Here is a 15,962-nt window from a genome sequence, read left to right as displayed (position 1 = left end):
TTGTTCAGTCCCATGAGGCTAGCTGTTTCAGCTGCTCTTCTATATAAACTGGCAAAGAAGGAAGCCTTACTTCTTCCGTTGTTCTTCTGTAGGCCTCCAGCAGAAGGTGTGGCCCAGATGAAAGGTGTGGACCACCACACCTGGACCTAAACTTTGCTTGGAACTTGCTCTGTTCCAGGTTGGACTTGAACTCAGAGATCTGCTTGCCTCTGTCTCCTGGGATTAAAGTGTGTACTACCTTGCCTGGGCCTAAGCTTTCCGTGACCACTATGCCTCAAGATCTGAATCATAGCCTGTGTCTTCCAGCCTCAAGATCCAGAGCATGGGTGAGACTTCCATTTCTGGATTGTAGTTCATTCCAGATAGAGTCAAGTTGACAACTGGGAATAGCCATCATGTCACCTAAGCCTTTAATTTGAAAAGGAGTCTGTGTTAAAGAAATTATACTCATCAAATCATGTTTTGATAAGATTCTATCTAGTCAAACTATGTCGTCATTTTTTTTCAGGGTCAATCATCACCAGGAGCCAAGAACCAGAGACATTTTCCCCTGAGTGCTTCTTGCAAAAGTCCATTTAAGACATTTTGCAATGCCAACCATTAACATTTTACAAATAACAACCTTTATGGTGTGTGAAGAAACAATTTGAGAAAGTCCAAGTGTGGCTCTACACATCTTTAAGGAAAGGGATAGTGCTGTTTCCTTAAGGGGCTCTTACAGGTGGAAAGGGCAGAGGGGGTTAAGATCTTAAACAATGGAGAAAGACAGGATTAGGAAAAAATTGAATAGAAACGAGAATGGAAAGGATAGCAGGTTTTTAAGTTGCCATTAGTGAACTATATATAATTCCAGGAAAGAAGCATGGCTGCTGAGAATGACTGACTGAGGAGAATTTCAGTACTGTGGAGAGTTTGGAATGTCGTAGGCCCAGAGTATAGAGCTGAAGTTGGCTCCACACCCCAACCAAGTTCTCAGAGGGTAGGGATAAGGGATGCTGAGGGAGTCAAAGGGAGAGGAAGAAGGGAGAGGAATAAAAGACAGGACAGAAAGAGGGAAAGGGAGAGAAGGAGGACAAAGCCTGTGGACAGAGAGGAAGCAGACATGACCCATAGCCAAACGATGGTTTATAAAGGTAAAAAGGAAAACCCCACGATAGGATGATGCGTTGAATTTTAATTGGACATGTTAATTAGGTGAGCCAAAGGGGGCTGTTTTTTGCTGGATTACAATACTTGGAGAGCTGGACTTTTGTACTCAGCCTCGGAGGAGGGATTGGCCAAATAAGGAAATAAAACTTGGGTGCTTGCTGTAGGAATGTGATCTGGGTTTTTTTGTTTTGTTTTGTTTTGTTTTTCGGAGCTGAGGACCGAACCCAGGGTCTTGGGCTTGCTAGGCAAGCGCTCTACCACTGAGCTAAATCCCCAACCCCTCTAACTGTTTTGGTTTTTTTTTTTGTTTTGTTTTGTTTTGTTTTGTTTTGTTTTGTTTTTTGCAAGGCGGAGGGAAACAAGGAGAAGGGCAAGGCCTGACAGAGCCATGCTGGCCACGCTCCATCTGAGCCCCTTCACTAACTACTTTGTCTTGGGCCAATTATAGCCTTCTTGAACAGCCAATCCTTGCCCACTTCTGTCTATTAGTCTTATGTCTAATGATATAAAAGTCTTTCTGGAATCTATCCGCTTACCAGACCACTAGCTCCCACCAGTCCCAAAGCTAAGAATACTACCGTAACTAATATTATCTCAGGCTAACGGAGAAGTTTCCCCCGTCTTGTTGTCCCACCGCTCTGATGTACTTAACCTTTATCTACTAATTTTGTTGTTCTGTAAAACTATAAAACTTTAGGAAACTGCTTCTGTGTTGGAATATGGAATCTGGGGTCCCCTAAATCTGTGTTCCTGGACCGTAGTTGCTCAAGGTAGCTCCAGAGTAAACAAACTGTCTCTTATTTCCGGTAAGATGGCTGCTGTGGCTTTTGCATTTACACAATTGTTAAACACAACAGCCTTTCAAAGGCTGCTAGGCATGCCTTTGATCTCAGCACTTAAAAGGGAGAAGCAGGTAGATCTCAGGAATTCAAGGCCACAGCCTGGTCTACTTAACGAGTTAGAGAGCAGCCCCGGTTACAAAGTACACATCCATCTCATTCCTCCCCATCCCCACTAAAAGAGCCTTAAGGTTAAAACTGGATATCATTTACCTGTAATCCCAACATTTGGGAAGTGGAAACAGGAGGATCAGGAGTTCAAGGTTGTTTTCCAATGCAAAGCAAGTTTGGCAAATTTGAGATTAACCTAATAAATTGTCACCTGTGTTTGAAGATGCCAGAGCTGGAGTTGTGGGTAGATGGGAGCTGCCTTGGACAGATCGTGGAAAATGAAACTTGAGTACCTGGAAGAGCAGCAACCACCGAACCCTTTCTCCAACTTCATACACAATTTCATTGGAGGCCAGAGTTTCCTTCAATAGTCTAGCCATATCTCCTTCTTAATACTGTTAGTTTCATGAAGCAGAAACTGAATTCTTTATGGACACAGAAGCAGGAGAGAAGAATTAAAGTCATTTTGATGTGGAGGGAGGCCACACTGAACCACCTGCTCCATTTGAAGTGATATTTATCAATACTAATCAATATCGCCTATAATCTGCCAAGATTCTTCAGCAATTTGTAGGGCTGAATTTTAAAAAACACTTTGGAGCAGTGATGTCCAGTCTTTTGGCATTGCAATATAATGGTAGTGAATGTAATTCAACCTGTGGGCTGCAGGTCAGATGCTCCTGGTTTGGAGGCTTTCAGTGTCCACCCCTGATTTTCCCCATGTTCTCACAGGGCTGGGGTAGCACTCCGAGTCAACACTGACTCTTAGCAGTTTGCCAAAAGTGCCTTTCAGAGTTCATAAATCCTTAGTGCTTTTCAGATATAGGGTTTCCTGAGACAAAAAGACTCAGTAATCCTGACCCAGGCACTACTCCTCTGCTGAGAGAGTGGCTCCTGCCTTGTGATGGTTGGGACTAGCAGGCACCAGTGAGGCAGGGGGATGCTGTCAATGGGTTCATTGGGAAGAAAGAGAAGAGAAGGGAAATGCCTATGCAGAGACACAGAGCAGACAAGGTGAGTTAATTTTTCTCTTTCTTTTAAGCTCTGGAGATCAAACTCAGGGTCTGTGCACACTAGACAGGCCCTAGCCCTGAGCTACATCCCCAGCCACAAGTTGTTACATTTTAATAACAGAAAAGCCTAGAGGAAGTTAAAAGGCAGGACATTATTAAAATGAGCAATGAGAGAAAACGAGTCAGCTTGAAGAATGTCATGAAAAAGGATATAAATAATTGATAGTTTTCATTTTCACTGGCAAGGCAACGGCATGTGAGCCTGCTGCAGAAGCTCCCACTGTTGCTGTAGTTTGGATCTTGCCAGTGATAAATGCTAACAAGGGTCTACCACCATAGGATTAACTCTCACCAGCCTTGGAGCTAGGTCACCGGAGCACAATGTTAACAGTGTCATTTTCCTTTGTTATGGTCAGATAGTTTGACTTATTAGTTCCTGTAGAAAAAATCATGTAACACTTAAACCTGTATATTATTATGTTTTGACTTCTTCTTCATAAACCTTAAATGGTCCATTGATTATTTCTTCATTAAACATCGATCGATTATCTATAACTGATAATCTATAATAACTGATAAGTAATATCTATAATGAACTTAGTATGCTCTATATACCCAAGACACAGAAAAGAGGGATGATACATAATAGCTTTGTTTTATTTATTTAATTTGTTAAATATTTTAAATTTCAGTGTGTATGTGTATGTATGTGTGTGTGTGTGTGTGTGTGTGTGTGTGTGTGTGTGTGTTTGTGTGTATGTTTGTATGAACATGAGTGCATGTACCACAGAGGCCAAAAGAGGATATTAGAAGATCTTCTCAAGATGGAGTTACAGGTAATTATGGGCTCCCCAGTGTGGATGCTAGAAACTGAACTGGGGTTCTCTGCAAGGACAGCAAGTGCTGTTAGCCACTGAGCCATATCTCTAACCCAACAGCTATAATTTTAGTAAGGAAAATTTTAACACTGTGACACAGAATGATCAACTTGCTTAGAAGAAAAAAATAAATAGAAAAGAAACTGGTGAAGGCCCCTTTTGGATAGAGTGTTCATGAGGGTCAGGCTATGCTGCTGGCGGCTTCTCCTTTTTCCTGAGCACGCACTAACACAGTTTGGGGATTTTGCAGGTCAGTCATTACTAAAAGGTAAATTAATCCAGGCGTGGTGGTCTATGCCCGTGGATTGCTGTCTACATCAGGTGAGAGCAGGCACAAGATAAGGCAAGAGCCTGTGATTGGGCAGTGGATAGAGAAGGCAGACTGAGAGTTTTAGAGACAGATAGGGACACACAGGGAGAGAGAAGGAAGGAAGATGGAGGAAGAGAAGGATGACCCAGATCTGCATGGCTTTGAATAGCCACAGGTAGCTATGATTATCACAGAATGGATGGAATAATCAGGACAATTTGTCCCATCTAGGTGGGCAGCTTATATCAGTATCAATCAGCTCTGAGTTCATTGTGTGGGCGTCTTGTGGGTTGAGAATTTACTGATATAAATCTGACTGATAAATTACAAGCCTCTAGAGTTTTGATTTTACCCAGTTACAGTGATTTGTACGGTGGGTAGATGGCTGGGAATATGAGCAAGATCTTCAGCAAGAGAATGGCCGTGAGTTGGGCAGTCACTGGACCTAGGGGACCTTGGGGGTGGGGAAACTGCATTACTAGAGCATAGCCAGTGCTAGCATGGGTTGCTTTTTTGTAATATTTCACGAAACATATACCAAGAATCACAGCACTCAGTAGATGGAGTTTGGATGATTGCAGTGAGTTCAAGGCTACCCTAAATAATACAGTGAGATACTATCTTCAAAACGCCAACTGGCAGATGTGGCTCAGGTGGTAGAAGTGAGTGTCTACCATACAAGAGGGCCTGTGTTTGAAACTCAGAACCCTCTAAGCTGGGGTTAGAGGTAAGAGGATCAGCTATTTAAGGTGATCCTCAGCCTATAAATGAATTTGAGGCCAGCCTGGGCTACATGAGACTCTATCTCAACAAAAATAACAAACAAAAAACCCAAAACACTAAAAGCACTTTTACACTTGATCTTAGCCAAAAGGCCGAGAAGCGATCTAAAAGCACTTTTAAAAGTTAAATTATATTAACTTACAAGCACTTCTATTTAAGACATAAACAAATATTCAAGACACCACTTGAGGATCGACCATGTGTCGTGAGTCATGCTCTCTGAGCACAGCCAGACCTCATCACTTCATGACCAGCTGTGTGTTGAAAATGTGTTCCAAAGCAATTTCATCACTGAACAAACATTTTTCTTACACAACCTACACAGAACAGCTGTATGAGTGCATGTATGTGTGGCTTTCAAGAGTAAGTGTACACAAATGTGTGTGAGAACATAGGTCTTTTGCTGTTAGGCCATGATGAATAAAACCATGGGAGATGAAATGATATATAGGGAGAAATGATGAATTCTAGTGACTCAGGCAACATGAGCTCGGTGATGTTGTTGTCTGTTGAACACAGCATGTGCTTCTTAGTAGTTTTTGTTTGTTTTCTAAGACGTGGTTTCTCTGTGTATCATGTCTGTCCTGGAACTCATCTTGTAGACCAGACTGATCCTGAAACTCAAACTCAGAGATCCGCCTGCCTTTGCCTCTCTTCATACTAAAGGCATGCACCACCATGGCCAGCTAGGTTATTTGTTTGTTTGCTTGCTTGCTTGTTTGTGGGTTTTTTTTTAAGTAAAATAAGTATATTCTAAAAAAATGGTTAAGAGTTGTGTCTTAGTTAGGGTTTTACTACTGTGAACAGACATCATGACCAAAGCAATTCTTATAAGGACAACATTCTGTTGGGGTTAGATTACAGAGCTTCAGTCTAGTATATGCAAGATGGGAGCATGGCAGCATCCAAGCAAACATGGTGCAGAAGAAGCTGAGAGTTCTACATCTTCATCTGAAGGCCATTAGAAAGAAGACTGGCTTCCAGGCAGTTAGGATGAGGATCTTAAAGTCCATGCCTACAGTGACACACTTCCTACAACAAGTCCACACATACCCCAACAAGGCCAAACCCCCTAATAGTGCCACTCCCTGGTCTGAGCATATTCAAACCACTGCAGTCTGGGAGATGGCTATGGTCCTGTACCAGTGGCCAGGGCAGGAATACGTATATATATATGTCCCTACAAATATAAAAGTGGTTTAAAAGTGCAGCAACAATGGAGATACAGCTTGGTAGAGCCCTTTCCTAGCACTCATAAAACCTTGGGTTTGAATCCCAGGACGTTAAATACAAGTAAAATAAACAGATAAACCAGGAACATTGCCACTATCAGGCATTCTGTTCTGTATCCTATTATGACCATCCATAAGAAACTACACAAACCCAACCCAGGCAAAAAGACAAATGGCTCAGAGCTATCAGGAATGAAGGTGCAGATCACGTATCCAGGTAAGGCACCAAGGCCAACTAAGGTGCCATGGAAGGCAGGAAGACCCAGAATGGGTAGTATAAAAGATAGATATAAATTCCAGTTGTGGCCATGTGGCCAGTCACAGAATCAGAGGTTATAACTGTCATGAATGTTTCTTTTCATTTTGTTAAAACTGTTTATACACATACACTATGCAGATATCCTTTTTTTCCTATTTCTTTATCTTATAACATAAGGTCAGAGGTATATTGTTACATATATGTCCCTGGGGAGGTGGGCAGGGTCTATGGGCCAAGGCTTTATATATACCATTGGCAGAGCAGGGATGTTGGAAGATGATTCATCTGCAGACTCAGGGCTTGTAGGGTCCAGGGGGAGGTGAGAGGTCCTTAAAGATCAGATAAGGAGTGAAGCCTGACAGCTGGCTAATCAATTCTTTCTAGGGTGGATGGTGGGGGAGTGGACTTTATGGAGCCTGGTTGGGAGTGGAGAGGTAGCCAACTCCTGTCATCCTCATATTTGAGGTATCTGAGGTTGAAACTTCCTCAACACTTCCTCAGTAACCCTGGGCCATGATGGTCCAGTGCATCCATATCAAAAGAAGAGTAGGCATTCATCAAACCACTGTAACTTATTCTGGAGAAGGTATAATGTTTTCAACTGTCCTGGTTATACCACAGAGTAATTATGACCTTGTTATTGTCTATTTGAAGGTTAACTATGATATAAGGAAATAGCTTTGGGGACAAACAGATGATAAGGTTAGTCTTGACTGTCAACTCCATTGGCTGGAGAGATGCCAGAGGATTGGTCAAGAATGCTTCTGATATGTTTGTGAATGCCTTCCCAGACAGGATTGGCATATGGAAGAATGACTGAGGGGGAAGGACCTGCCTTGAATGCTGACAGCACCCACCATCCAGCAGGCTGGAGAACCAGATGGAATAAATCTAGAAGAGACTGAAGCATGTGAAAGCTCCTTCTCCAATCTGTCTATTGATGCGGCCATCACCATGGAAACTGCACTCTTTTCAGTATTTCCATGAAGCCTCAAGAGGGCAGCTCTGCAGGGAGCTTGCAAGCCTTCAGCCTTAGAGTAGGGATGCATTGCTAGTCCCCATTATTCAGTGTTCCAGCTTTTTTTTTTTTTTTTAGATTTATTTTATATATGTGAGTACACTGTAGCTGTCTTCAGACACACCAGAAGAGGGCATCAGATCTCATTACAGATGGTTGTGAGCCACCATGTGGTTGCTGGGGATTGAACTCAGGATCTCTGGAAGAGCAGTCAGTGCTCTTAACCACTGAGCCATCTCTCCAGCCTAGTGTTCCAGCTTCTTAGACAGAATAATTATTGAATTTTCTGCCTTTCCAGCATGGAAGCCATTGTTGGACTACCCAGCTTCCTGTTGTGGGAATCAATATAGGAAGTCCATTTACAAACACACAGATATGTTTGCACATGCATTCACGATTCTCTCTCTCTCTCTCTCTCTCTCTCTCTCTCTCTCTCTCTGTCACTCACGAATGCACACACGGGGTTGGGAGGTGGGGATTACTGGTTCTGTCTCTCCAGAGAACTCTGACTAATACACGATTATTACTTCTACTTGAGAAATAAAGAAACAAAAAATAACATTGCCTGTTGTCCCCAGAAAAGAAAGGGAGGAGCTAAGAACTCATCACCAGCAACCTATAGTCTTCCATGTTCTGAACTGAGGAAAATACAAACAGCTGCAGTATTTCCTCATTTTTAAATGTATTCATTGAAGACTTACAGTGCTGGATTCTAAGAAGACAAAGATAAATACGACACTGTTTCTGTTCTCAGAGAGTTCACAGTTCAGTGAGGAAGGATCTCTCCCATAAGCAGAATATTATAACAAACAAATTTACAGGAGAGGAAGGAAAGAGAGAAATAGGTCAAAGAACACCCCAGAGGCAATCGGCAAAATTCAGGCTGCAGGACAAGGGACTCTGCTCCTTCACAGGCAAACAGCAGGAAACCAAGGCTGTACCTATAGACTGAAGGAGACTTGAAAGAGCATCAACCAATGGGAAGCTTCCTTGGCTCCTAATTCCAGCAAACTGAAAACAAAACAAAGGCAAGACAGGATAGAAATGTGGACACTTAATGGACAGTGACATTGGAGAATAATGTTTGATTTTTAAATGTTTAGATGAAATCACTATGCTATGGTCACTTTGAAATGACTTTAGGTTTCAGAAAGATATAAGCAGATATATCTGTAGACAAATGATACAATATCTGGAACTTTTTCAGTAGCTTGGGAGGAAGGCAGTAAGTGAATTATTGCGGTAAAATAGAGAAAAGGGCAGACAGTTCCCACCCACACTGCCAGGTTGTGCTAGTTCCAGCTCCAGCACTAATTTATCTCAGCAGCTCCACACTGTCCCCATCTACTTTCTGACCTGCTGTCTGAGAGCTATTCCAATGTGACACCCTGTCAGAGCGCCCCACAGCTCTCTTGGCTGGTTTCCACCATGCCAGGAATATGCATCCCAATTCTGTGGTGGCCTGGAACGTCCTGCTACCATACACTCTCTTGAACTCAACTAAGTCGTCACATGAAAGAACACATCACACAATATCCTCTGCTCCAATTGATAAGATCTAATTTGCCCATCTAGACAACACAAAATCCAGAATACACCTCTCCCTTAAGAATAGTCGTAACAACCTGTAACTATGCACAGAGAAGAATCTTAACATCTGCCGCCATGTTCTCTCAGCTGCTTTTTCTTGTTCCGGCCTCCTCTGCCTCTCTAAAACTTTTCTCCCACCCATTCTTCCTTCTCATCCAATGACAAGCTTCGTTCTATCTGTACCTGCCTTCACCTGCATAATGACATAAACCTACAGTGAATAAGGCAAGATTGGCCACGAAATAATCATTCTGTGTCTACATGAGAGTTACCAGGGATCAAAGTGAGCAAACATTTAAAATTTCTCATACTAAAGAACTTTAGAAAAACAGTGCCTGAGATGGATACAAATCCATTAGAAAGGGCTAAGGATTGGGACATGCTGGGACGCTTCCAAGGACATCAGGATATTCACATGAGAAACAGCTCTTAGGCAGCAGGGAACATGGCAAACAAGTAAAATCATTCAGAGAATCTCCTCCTGATATCCATGTCAAAAATGGGCGGTATTTATTTATCATGGAGGGCAGCTACTGTCACATACAAACAGGCTACCAGAGTTCATGGAACCTCCTCCTATAACATAACTTAAATGAGTTGATGTCACAGGGGATTAGATGTTTGTTTAGGAATGCTTTCTTACAGAACCAAGGACTATCAGACCAGGGGTAGTCCTATCCATAATGGGCTAAGCCCTCACCAATCAATCACGAATTAAGAAAATGCTCTGCGGATTTGCCATAGCTGATCTTATAGAGGCGTTTTCTCAGTTGGGGTTCCCTCCTTTCAGATGATTCTAACCTGTGTCAGGTAGACATCAAATTAGCCAGCACATTGCCCATCACGAACTGGTCAATATGAGCTCCGATGCATTGAACTTTCATTATTGGGAAGCACCTCAGCCCCATCTTGGCTTAAGGCAGCAAAGTTCACAGACAGGGCATGAACTGTGCTGTGGCATTTGAAAGACAAACAAAAGTGAGTGAGACCAACTAGGTCTGACTCTGTCCCTTACAACTGCTGTCACAGCGTGGCTGGTGCAGGGAAAGGAGATACTAGAACTGACAGAAGGGAAAGCAAAGACAACTTCTTGCTATGGTTTCAATACGCTTCTCAAAAGTTTATGATTATGGTCTTCTTGGTTTCCAGGTCCACTAGTGAAAGAAACCCTTTATTTGTTTATAAATATCATGTATGTGTAATATATATATATATATATATGTATATATATATATATATATATATTCTCCAGTATACATTCAGCCATAGCTGAGACAGCATCCTTCTCCTTTTCTCTGTTTGTTTCCACCCCTCAGCCTTTTGGGTCACAGACAGGATCATTTTCTGTTTAAAATGCATTTGCCAGGCTGCCATGCCCAAGGTCAGCCACATCCCCTTTCTTGTCTCTATATTAGCTTGGAGTACTCAAGGAAGCCCCAGAGGCCTCTGTTAATCCTTGCCCTCAGGCCTTCCCTCACTTCCCTGCCAGTTCTGCTCTAACTTAGTAACTATGTGTTAGATCCTTTGTACACACACCATACTCCTAATGTGTGCTCTTTTATCTAACGCTCCAAAGAACACAAGGAAAGCACCCAACTCTTAAAACTGTAGCTAGGTGTGGTGGTGTGTGCCTACAATCCCAGCACTGAGGAGTTAGAGACTGGAGTGCCAGGTGTTTAAGGCTGTACTTAACTACATATTGAGTTGAGTATGGGCTACAGGAGACCCAAAACCTAACCAAGCAACCAACAAAAGGATTGTAGCACTATCAAGTAACATATGTGAATGCATCTATACTGTCTCCATTCAGGTCATAAAGGAGAATGGGTCCAAGCAAGGGATGCTGGCAAATATCTATAATCTCAGTTACTGAGGCAGGAGGATCATAAATTTCAAGCCAGCTTTAGCTACAACTATAGCCAGTTTAAGACCAATTTAGACAAGCTTTGGCAACCCAGTCTCAAAGAAAAGAAAAAATGTGAAGATTAGGGGTTGGGGTTGGGGATAGAGCTCATGGCTAAGGGCTTGGCTACCACAAGCAAGGCCCTGATCAACTTTCATAGTAGGGAGGAAGGGCAGAGCAGACACAGAATTCCTCCTTCCCAAATATAACCAGTCTCCTAATGCCCATAGATTAATTCTTCTGTAGTTTTTTAACTTTTAAAAATTGAGATATGAAACAGTGAGGTGACTCACCAAGTAAAGTCTGTAAAAGTATCTTCTATTTGCCTAATGTAATTGTTGTCTCTGATACTTATTTCCTCTGTCTACTAGCCTAGGCCTAGTCCTGGAAACTTCTAGCCTCCGTACATTCTTATCTAGGCCTAGAACGTTTTCAGCCTCTGAGACTTGCTGCTGACTAAGCTCTATCCTCCTTCTCGTTCTCTGACTGTCTTTCCCTGTGTCTAGCTTGTTCTCTCTCTCTCTCTGTGTAACCTGTCTCTTTAAAACTGCCCTCTCTCCTCTCTGTGTTGCTTTTTTTTAAGTAGCCTCTCTTTCCTCTCTGTTCTGTTCTCTCACATGTTTCTCTGATCTGTCACTTTGCCACTCAATTAGACATCACTTTCAAACAGGGTTGCTTCCTTCTATAAATGAACTTTACCTTCATTGTTTGGGATTAAAGGTGAGTACAAAGGGTGTATCCCAGCCGGAGGGATTAAAGGTGTGAAGGTGTGTGCTGAGGCTCAGTCATACCACAACTAGAAACAGGTTTCTCCAGTAAACAACATGAGCTCAGAGTTCAGAGTGTGATTAAATAGCCTGCAACAAAAGGCACTTGCCACCAAGTCTGACAACTTGAATTCAATCCCTAGGACCAATGTGGTGGAAGAAGAGAACGGACACATGCACACACACTCCATAGATAAATGTAGTTTCAAAACTGAGATATGACTTAGCTGACAGCCATGGTTCTAAGTTGTGATGAGCACCTAGATCCAGACAGCCACAAACTCAGTGACTATAAAACCATCCCTTCTCTTCACCCCAGTGACCTTTCTAGTGAACCCCCATATCCAGTTCTGGAAAACACTGATTTGTTTTCTTTCCTAGTGCTTTTTTTTTCTTCAATTTTTATTAAATTGGGTATTTCTTATTTACATTTCTGGTTTTGGGTTTTTTGTTTTGTTTTGTTTTGTTTTTTTCTTTTTTTCAGAGCTGGGAACCAAACCCAAGGCCTTGTGCTTGCTAGGCAAGCGCTCTACCACTGAGCTAAATCCCCAACCCCTCTTATTTACATTTCAAATGTTATTCCCTTTCCTGGTTTCCTGTCCATCAGCCCACTATCCCCTCTCTCTCCCCTTCTACATGGGTGTTTCCCTCCCCACCCACCCCCCATTACTGCCCCCCAACAATCCCTTACACTGGGGGTCCAACCTTGGCAGAACCAAGGGCTTCCCCTTCCACTGGTGCCCCAACAAGGCTATTCACTGCTACCTATGCAGTTGGAGTCCAGGGTTAGTCCGTGTATAGTCTCTGGGTAGTGGTTTAGTCCCTGGGACCTAGTGCTTTTCTTATTGTCTGTCAGACCCAGTGTCTGTCAGAGGTCTGAATTCTTTTACTCTATGGGATGTTTATGAACTACATCCATGAGGTTGTATACAGTCCTTCATTCTCATTGGGCTGAGTAACTCGTTATGAGCAACCATAATGCATTTATATTCTTTAGTATGAATATACCACTATATATTTATCCTTTCTATTGTCGGTGATCTGGATGTGCCTGATTGGAGCTTTTTGTGACTAAAGCTGCTAGAAACTTTTTAAATATATTTTTTAATGTTTGGGGGGTTTGCCTGCATATATGTCTGTGAAGCATAGATATATGTGACAATGGAGGTCTGAAAAGGATGCAGGATTCCCTGAAGTTTCAGATGGTCTTGAGCAGCCAAGTGAGTGCTGATAATCAAACCTAGGTGCTCTGGAAGAACAGCCAGTGTTCAACTGTTTTGCTTTTTGTTTGCTTGCTTGGTTGTTCTTTCTTTTTAGGGTTATTTGTTTGTTGAGACAAGGTCTCATGCTGTAGCCCTGTGACCTGGAACTCACTTCGCAGGTCAGGATCAGAACTCACAAGGGTCCCACCTCAGTCTCTCAATAGTTGAGACTACAGGAGTGAGAGAGGCACCACCTCGTGCAGCTCGAACCATTCTTGCTTGTGCTCCCTCATGGCCAATCAAGTGTGTACATCCCCCAGCTGACCTGGAATTCTCGTTTTGTGTGTGATGACTTCAGGAAGATGAGTCGACATTCCTTTTACATTTTCTAGTGTAAAAATCCAGTTGACTCAGCATCTTCAAGTGACAACTTGTCCTTCAGGGTGCTCTTCTGACATAAACTGTCTTCGTCAAGTGTTACCTCATTTCTGGTTTGCTGGAATAAATTTGGTCGTGATTTATTCCCCACTTGGCTCTTCTTTGTCAAGATTTTTTCCCCCTCTGCTATTCTCTAATTTAATTTACATTTTCAGACAGGATCTCACTATGTACCCCTAGTTAGTATGGAATTCACTAACGTAGATCTGATTGGCCTCACGGAGACCTGCCTGCCTCTCCCTTACTGCTACTGGCCTGTGCAGTCAGACTAGCATCCCAGGCGTATGGGCACCAAATGCGCGCGTGATGTTTGATGGAAGACAATGGGAGACTACTAGAGTAAGGCGATCCTCCTGCTCTCCTAGCCACCAATCATTCTCCAATTTCCTAGCCCTCCCGGAGGCACACCTTCTAATGGCAAGTCTGGAACTGGGCGGGGCTGCTGCACGTCCTCTTCCCTCTGGTTCACTAACTACGCCTCTGTCCCCGCCCTCTCTCCGCCCCTCCAGAAGGGTGACCGGGCCTCCTCCGCTGGGTTGTGGCTCGGACAGGATGGCGGCAGCGACACCAACACAGACACCGGCTCCCGAGGCCAGCGGCTTGGGAATGGACGCGCGACTGGACCAGGAGACCGCGCAGTGGCTACGCTGGGACCGGGTAAGGGCCGATCTCCGGCTCTTGGGTTCCCTGGAGCTGTGACGTTCGGGGTAGGAAGCCGGGCCCAGCTTCCTTCCTTCCCTGCCCCGCCACACAGAGCCTGATCGGCATAAACTGTGGCGGGACTGAGACAGCTGTGTGGCTCGCCCGGCTGCTAGACCGGGTAGAGGAGCGAGGTGGGAAGGGGTGAACGTAGAGGGACTGGGGCCCAGGGTAGTACACGCACAAAAAGATTTCTGAAGTTCTATGACAGCCTGAGCATCCTCATCCATTCAGAATCCGCTCTGTCCCGCCTTTTCAGGACCCGGACTTCTCCACTGTTCAGACTACCTTTCCTGATTACATGGTTACTAAAGGGTCCTTGATGGACCAGGCTGACCGGGAGTTTTCCAGAGGAAAGGTGACAGGATACGCTTTGGTTCCAGATGCGTCTTTCCCCTGTAACTCTGTCTTATGGCTGAAGCAGTCAGGCGACCAGCTCCAGACATCACTTCCTTAGCCCTCTACAAGTTCTCTCTGACCTGTGCTTTTGTGTGCCTTGCTGCTTCCTCACAATGTTCCTCTTGCCTGTGTTCTGCTGACTTTATTTCTCTTCTCGTTACTCCTGTGTGAACTTATTAGGCCTTTCCCGTCACCCAAGTGCAATTTATTTAATTCAAATATTCGCTCTAGACTGCCCTGTCTTTTCATTCCCATCTCTTACTGGGATTGGAAGAAACAAACCAGCAACCCCCTTACTGGTTTGTTTGTGTGTTTGTTTGTTTGTTTAAAGTCTATCAGTGTCCAGAGCTGACTTCAGAAGGTGACACCCTTGCAGATCCACTGAACTGGTGTTCAGGGAAGGGCCTATGCTATATTTTAAAGCATTACCTTGAGATTATTGTTAAACATTGAGTCTTTCATTTTAATTGTGCATTGGCCTCCGAAAATTATGTAGCTGGTGCTGTGTGTCTCTGCTGCCTTCCATGGTGCACAGCATTATATAGTATTATACTACATGTCTATGGTAGATCCCTGAAACATTTATTGACTGGATAGAGGCGGCAAGGCTCAGCAGAGGCCATTTCCCCACTGAAAAGTCAGGCCTTCCTGTTTCCAGGATGCCAGTGCCAGCTCCTCATTGTGGTTTTTGTTTTGTTTTTCCTGGACAGTTAAAGCATTCCAGGATGTACAAGGGAAGGAAACTGTTTCTGATAACTTAGTAACTTGCATTGTGTGGCCTTCCCTAATGCCTGAGTTAAGAAACCTGATAGTCAGGCTACCATACCACTTGACTAAGTGAGTGGGGAAAGAACTGCTTTGCTCAGACTCTGAGATGGTTTTATCCTTCCTGATTGGAAAGGTGTCAGAGCTGTTCCTGTCATAGTGGCTAGGAAGTAGAGAATGTGGGAATACAGTAAGCCATTGTGGAAATATATCATCCTGTAACAAGTCCCAGTAACCTTGATCCTCCAACTAGCTCCCAGTTCCCACCTTTTGTCAGCTTCTCATAATCCCAGTACATTATGGGTCCATCAAAGGAGGGACCCTTTGATTCTATCAGAGCCTGGGATCTTGGTCCTCAGAAGGTACTTCACAGATGCACTCAGAAGTGAACAGAAAATATAATTACTACAGAACATGGAATCTCTTGGAAAAGTACCTCCATGAGGTAGAGGTGGAAGGAAATTGTACTTTTCTCCTTTGGAGAGGCTTCATTGTTAATTTCCCAATCGTATGGTTGTGTCTGCGTTCATGTGCTTGTGTGGGTACCTGTGTGCATATTCATGCAGAGGCCAGAGGCTGAGGTCAAGTATCTTCCTCAGTCACTCTG

At 43.6% G+C, this 15,962-nt stretch overlaps 1 protein-coding gene and 1 pseudogene across 2 annotated transcripts in view; one reads left to right on the top strand and one right to left on the bottom strand.

Annotated features, from left to right (window-relative positions):
- Positions 1–5,018: 5,018 nt before the first annotated feature.
- On the bottom strand, positions 5,019–5,187 carry LOC120096845 (U2 spliceosomal RNA; annotated as a pseudogene).
- An 8,787-nt stretch (positions 5,188–13,974) lies between these two features.
- The window catches only part of Pgm2 (phosphoglucomutase 2), a 33,515-nt gene continuing 31,527 nt past the window's right edge, over positions 13,975–15,962 (top strand). The window contains exon 1 of one of the 2 annotated variants that reach the window (NM_001106007.3): positions 13,975–14,149. In NM_001106007.3, the coding sequence (NP_001099477.2) occupies positions 14,045–14,149 (105 nt within the window). In that variant the 5' untranslated portion in view covers positions 13,975–14,044. The remainder of the gene's footprint in view (positions 14,150–15,962) is intronic. The other variant, XM_006250997.5, reaches the window with a different exon arrangement.

Source organism: Rattus norvegicus, chromosome 14 (assembly GCF_036323735.1).
Source record: "Rattus norvegicus strain BN/NHsdMcwi chromosome 14, GRCr8, whole genome shotgun sequence".
Taxonomy (NCBI): Eukaryota; Metazoa; Chordata; class Mammalia; order Rodentia; family Muridae; genus Rattus; species Rattus norvegicus.
The sequence above is the reverse complement of the archived record's forward strand: the minus strand, read 5'-3'. Positions and strand labels throughout refer to the sequence as shown.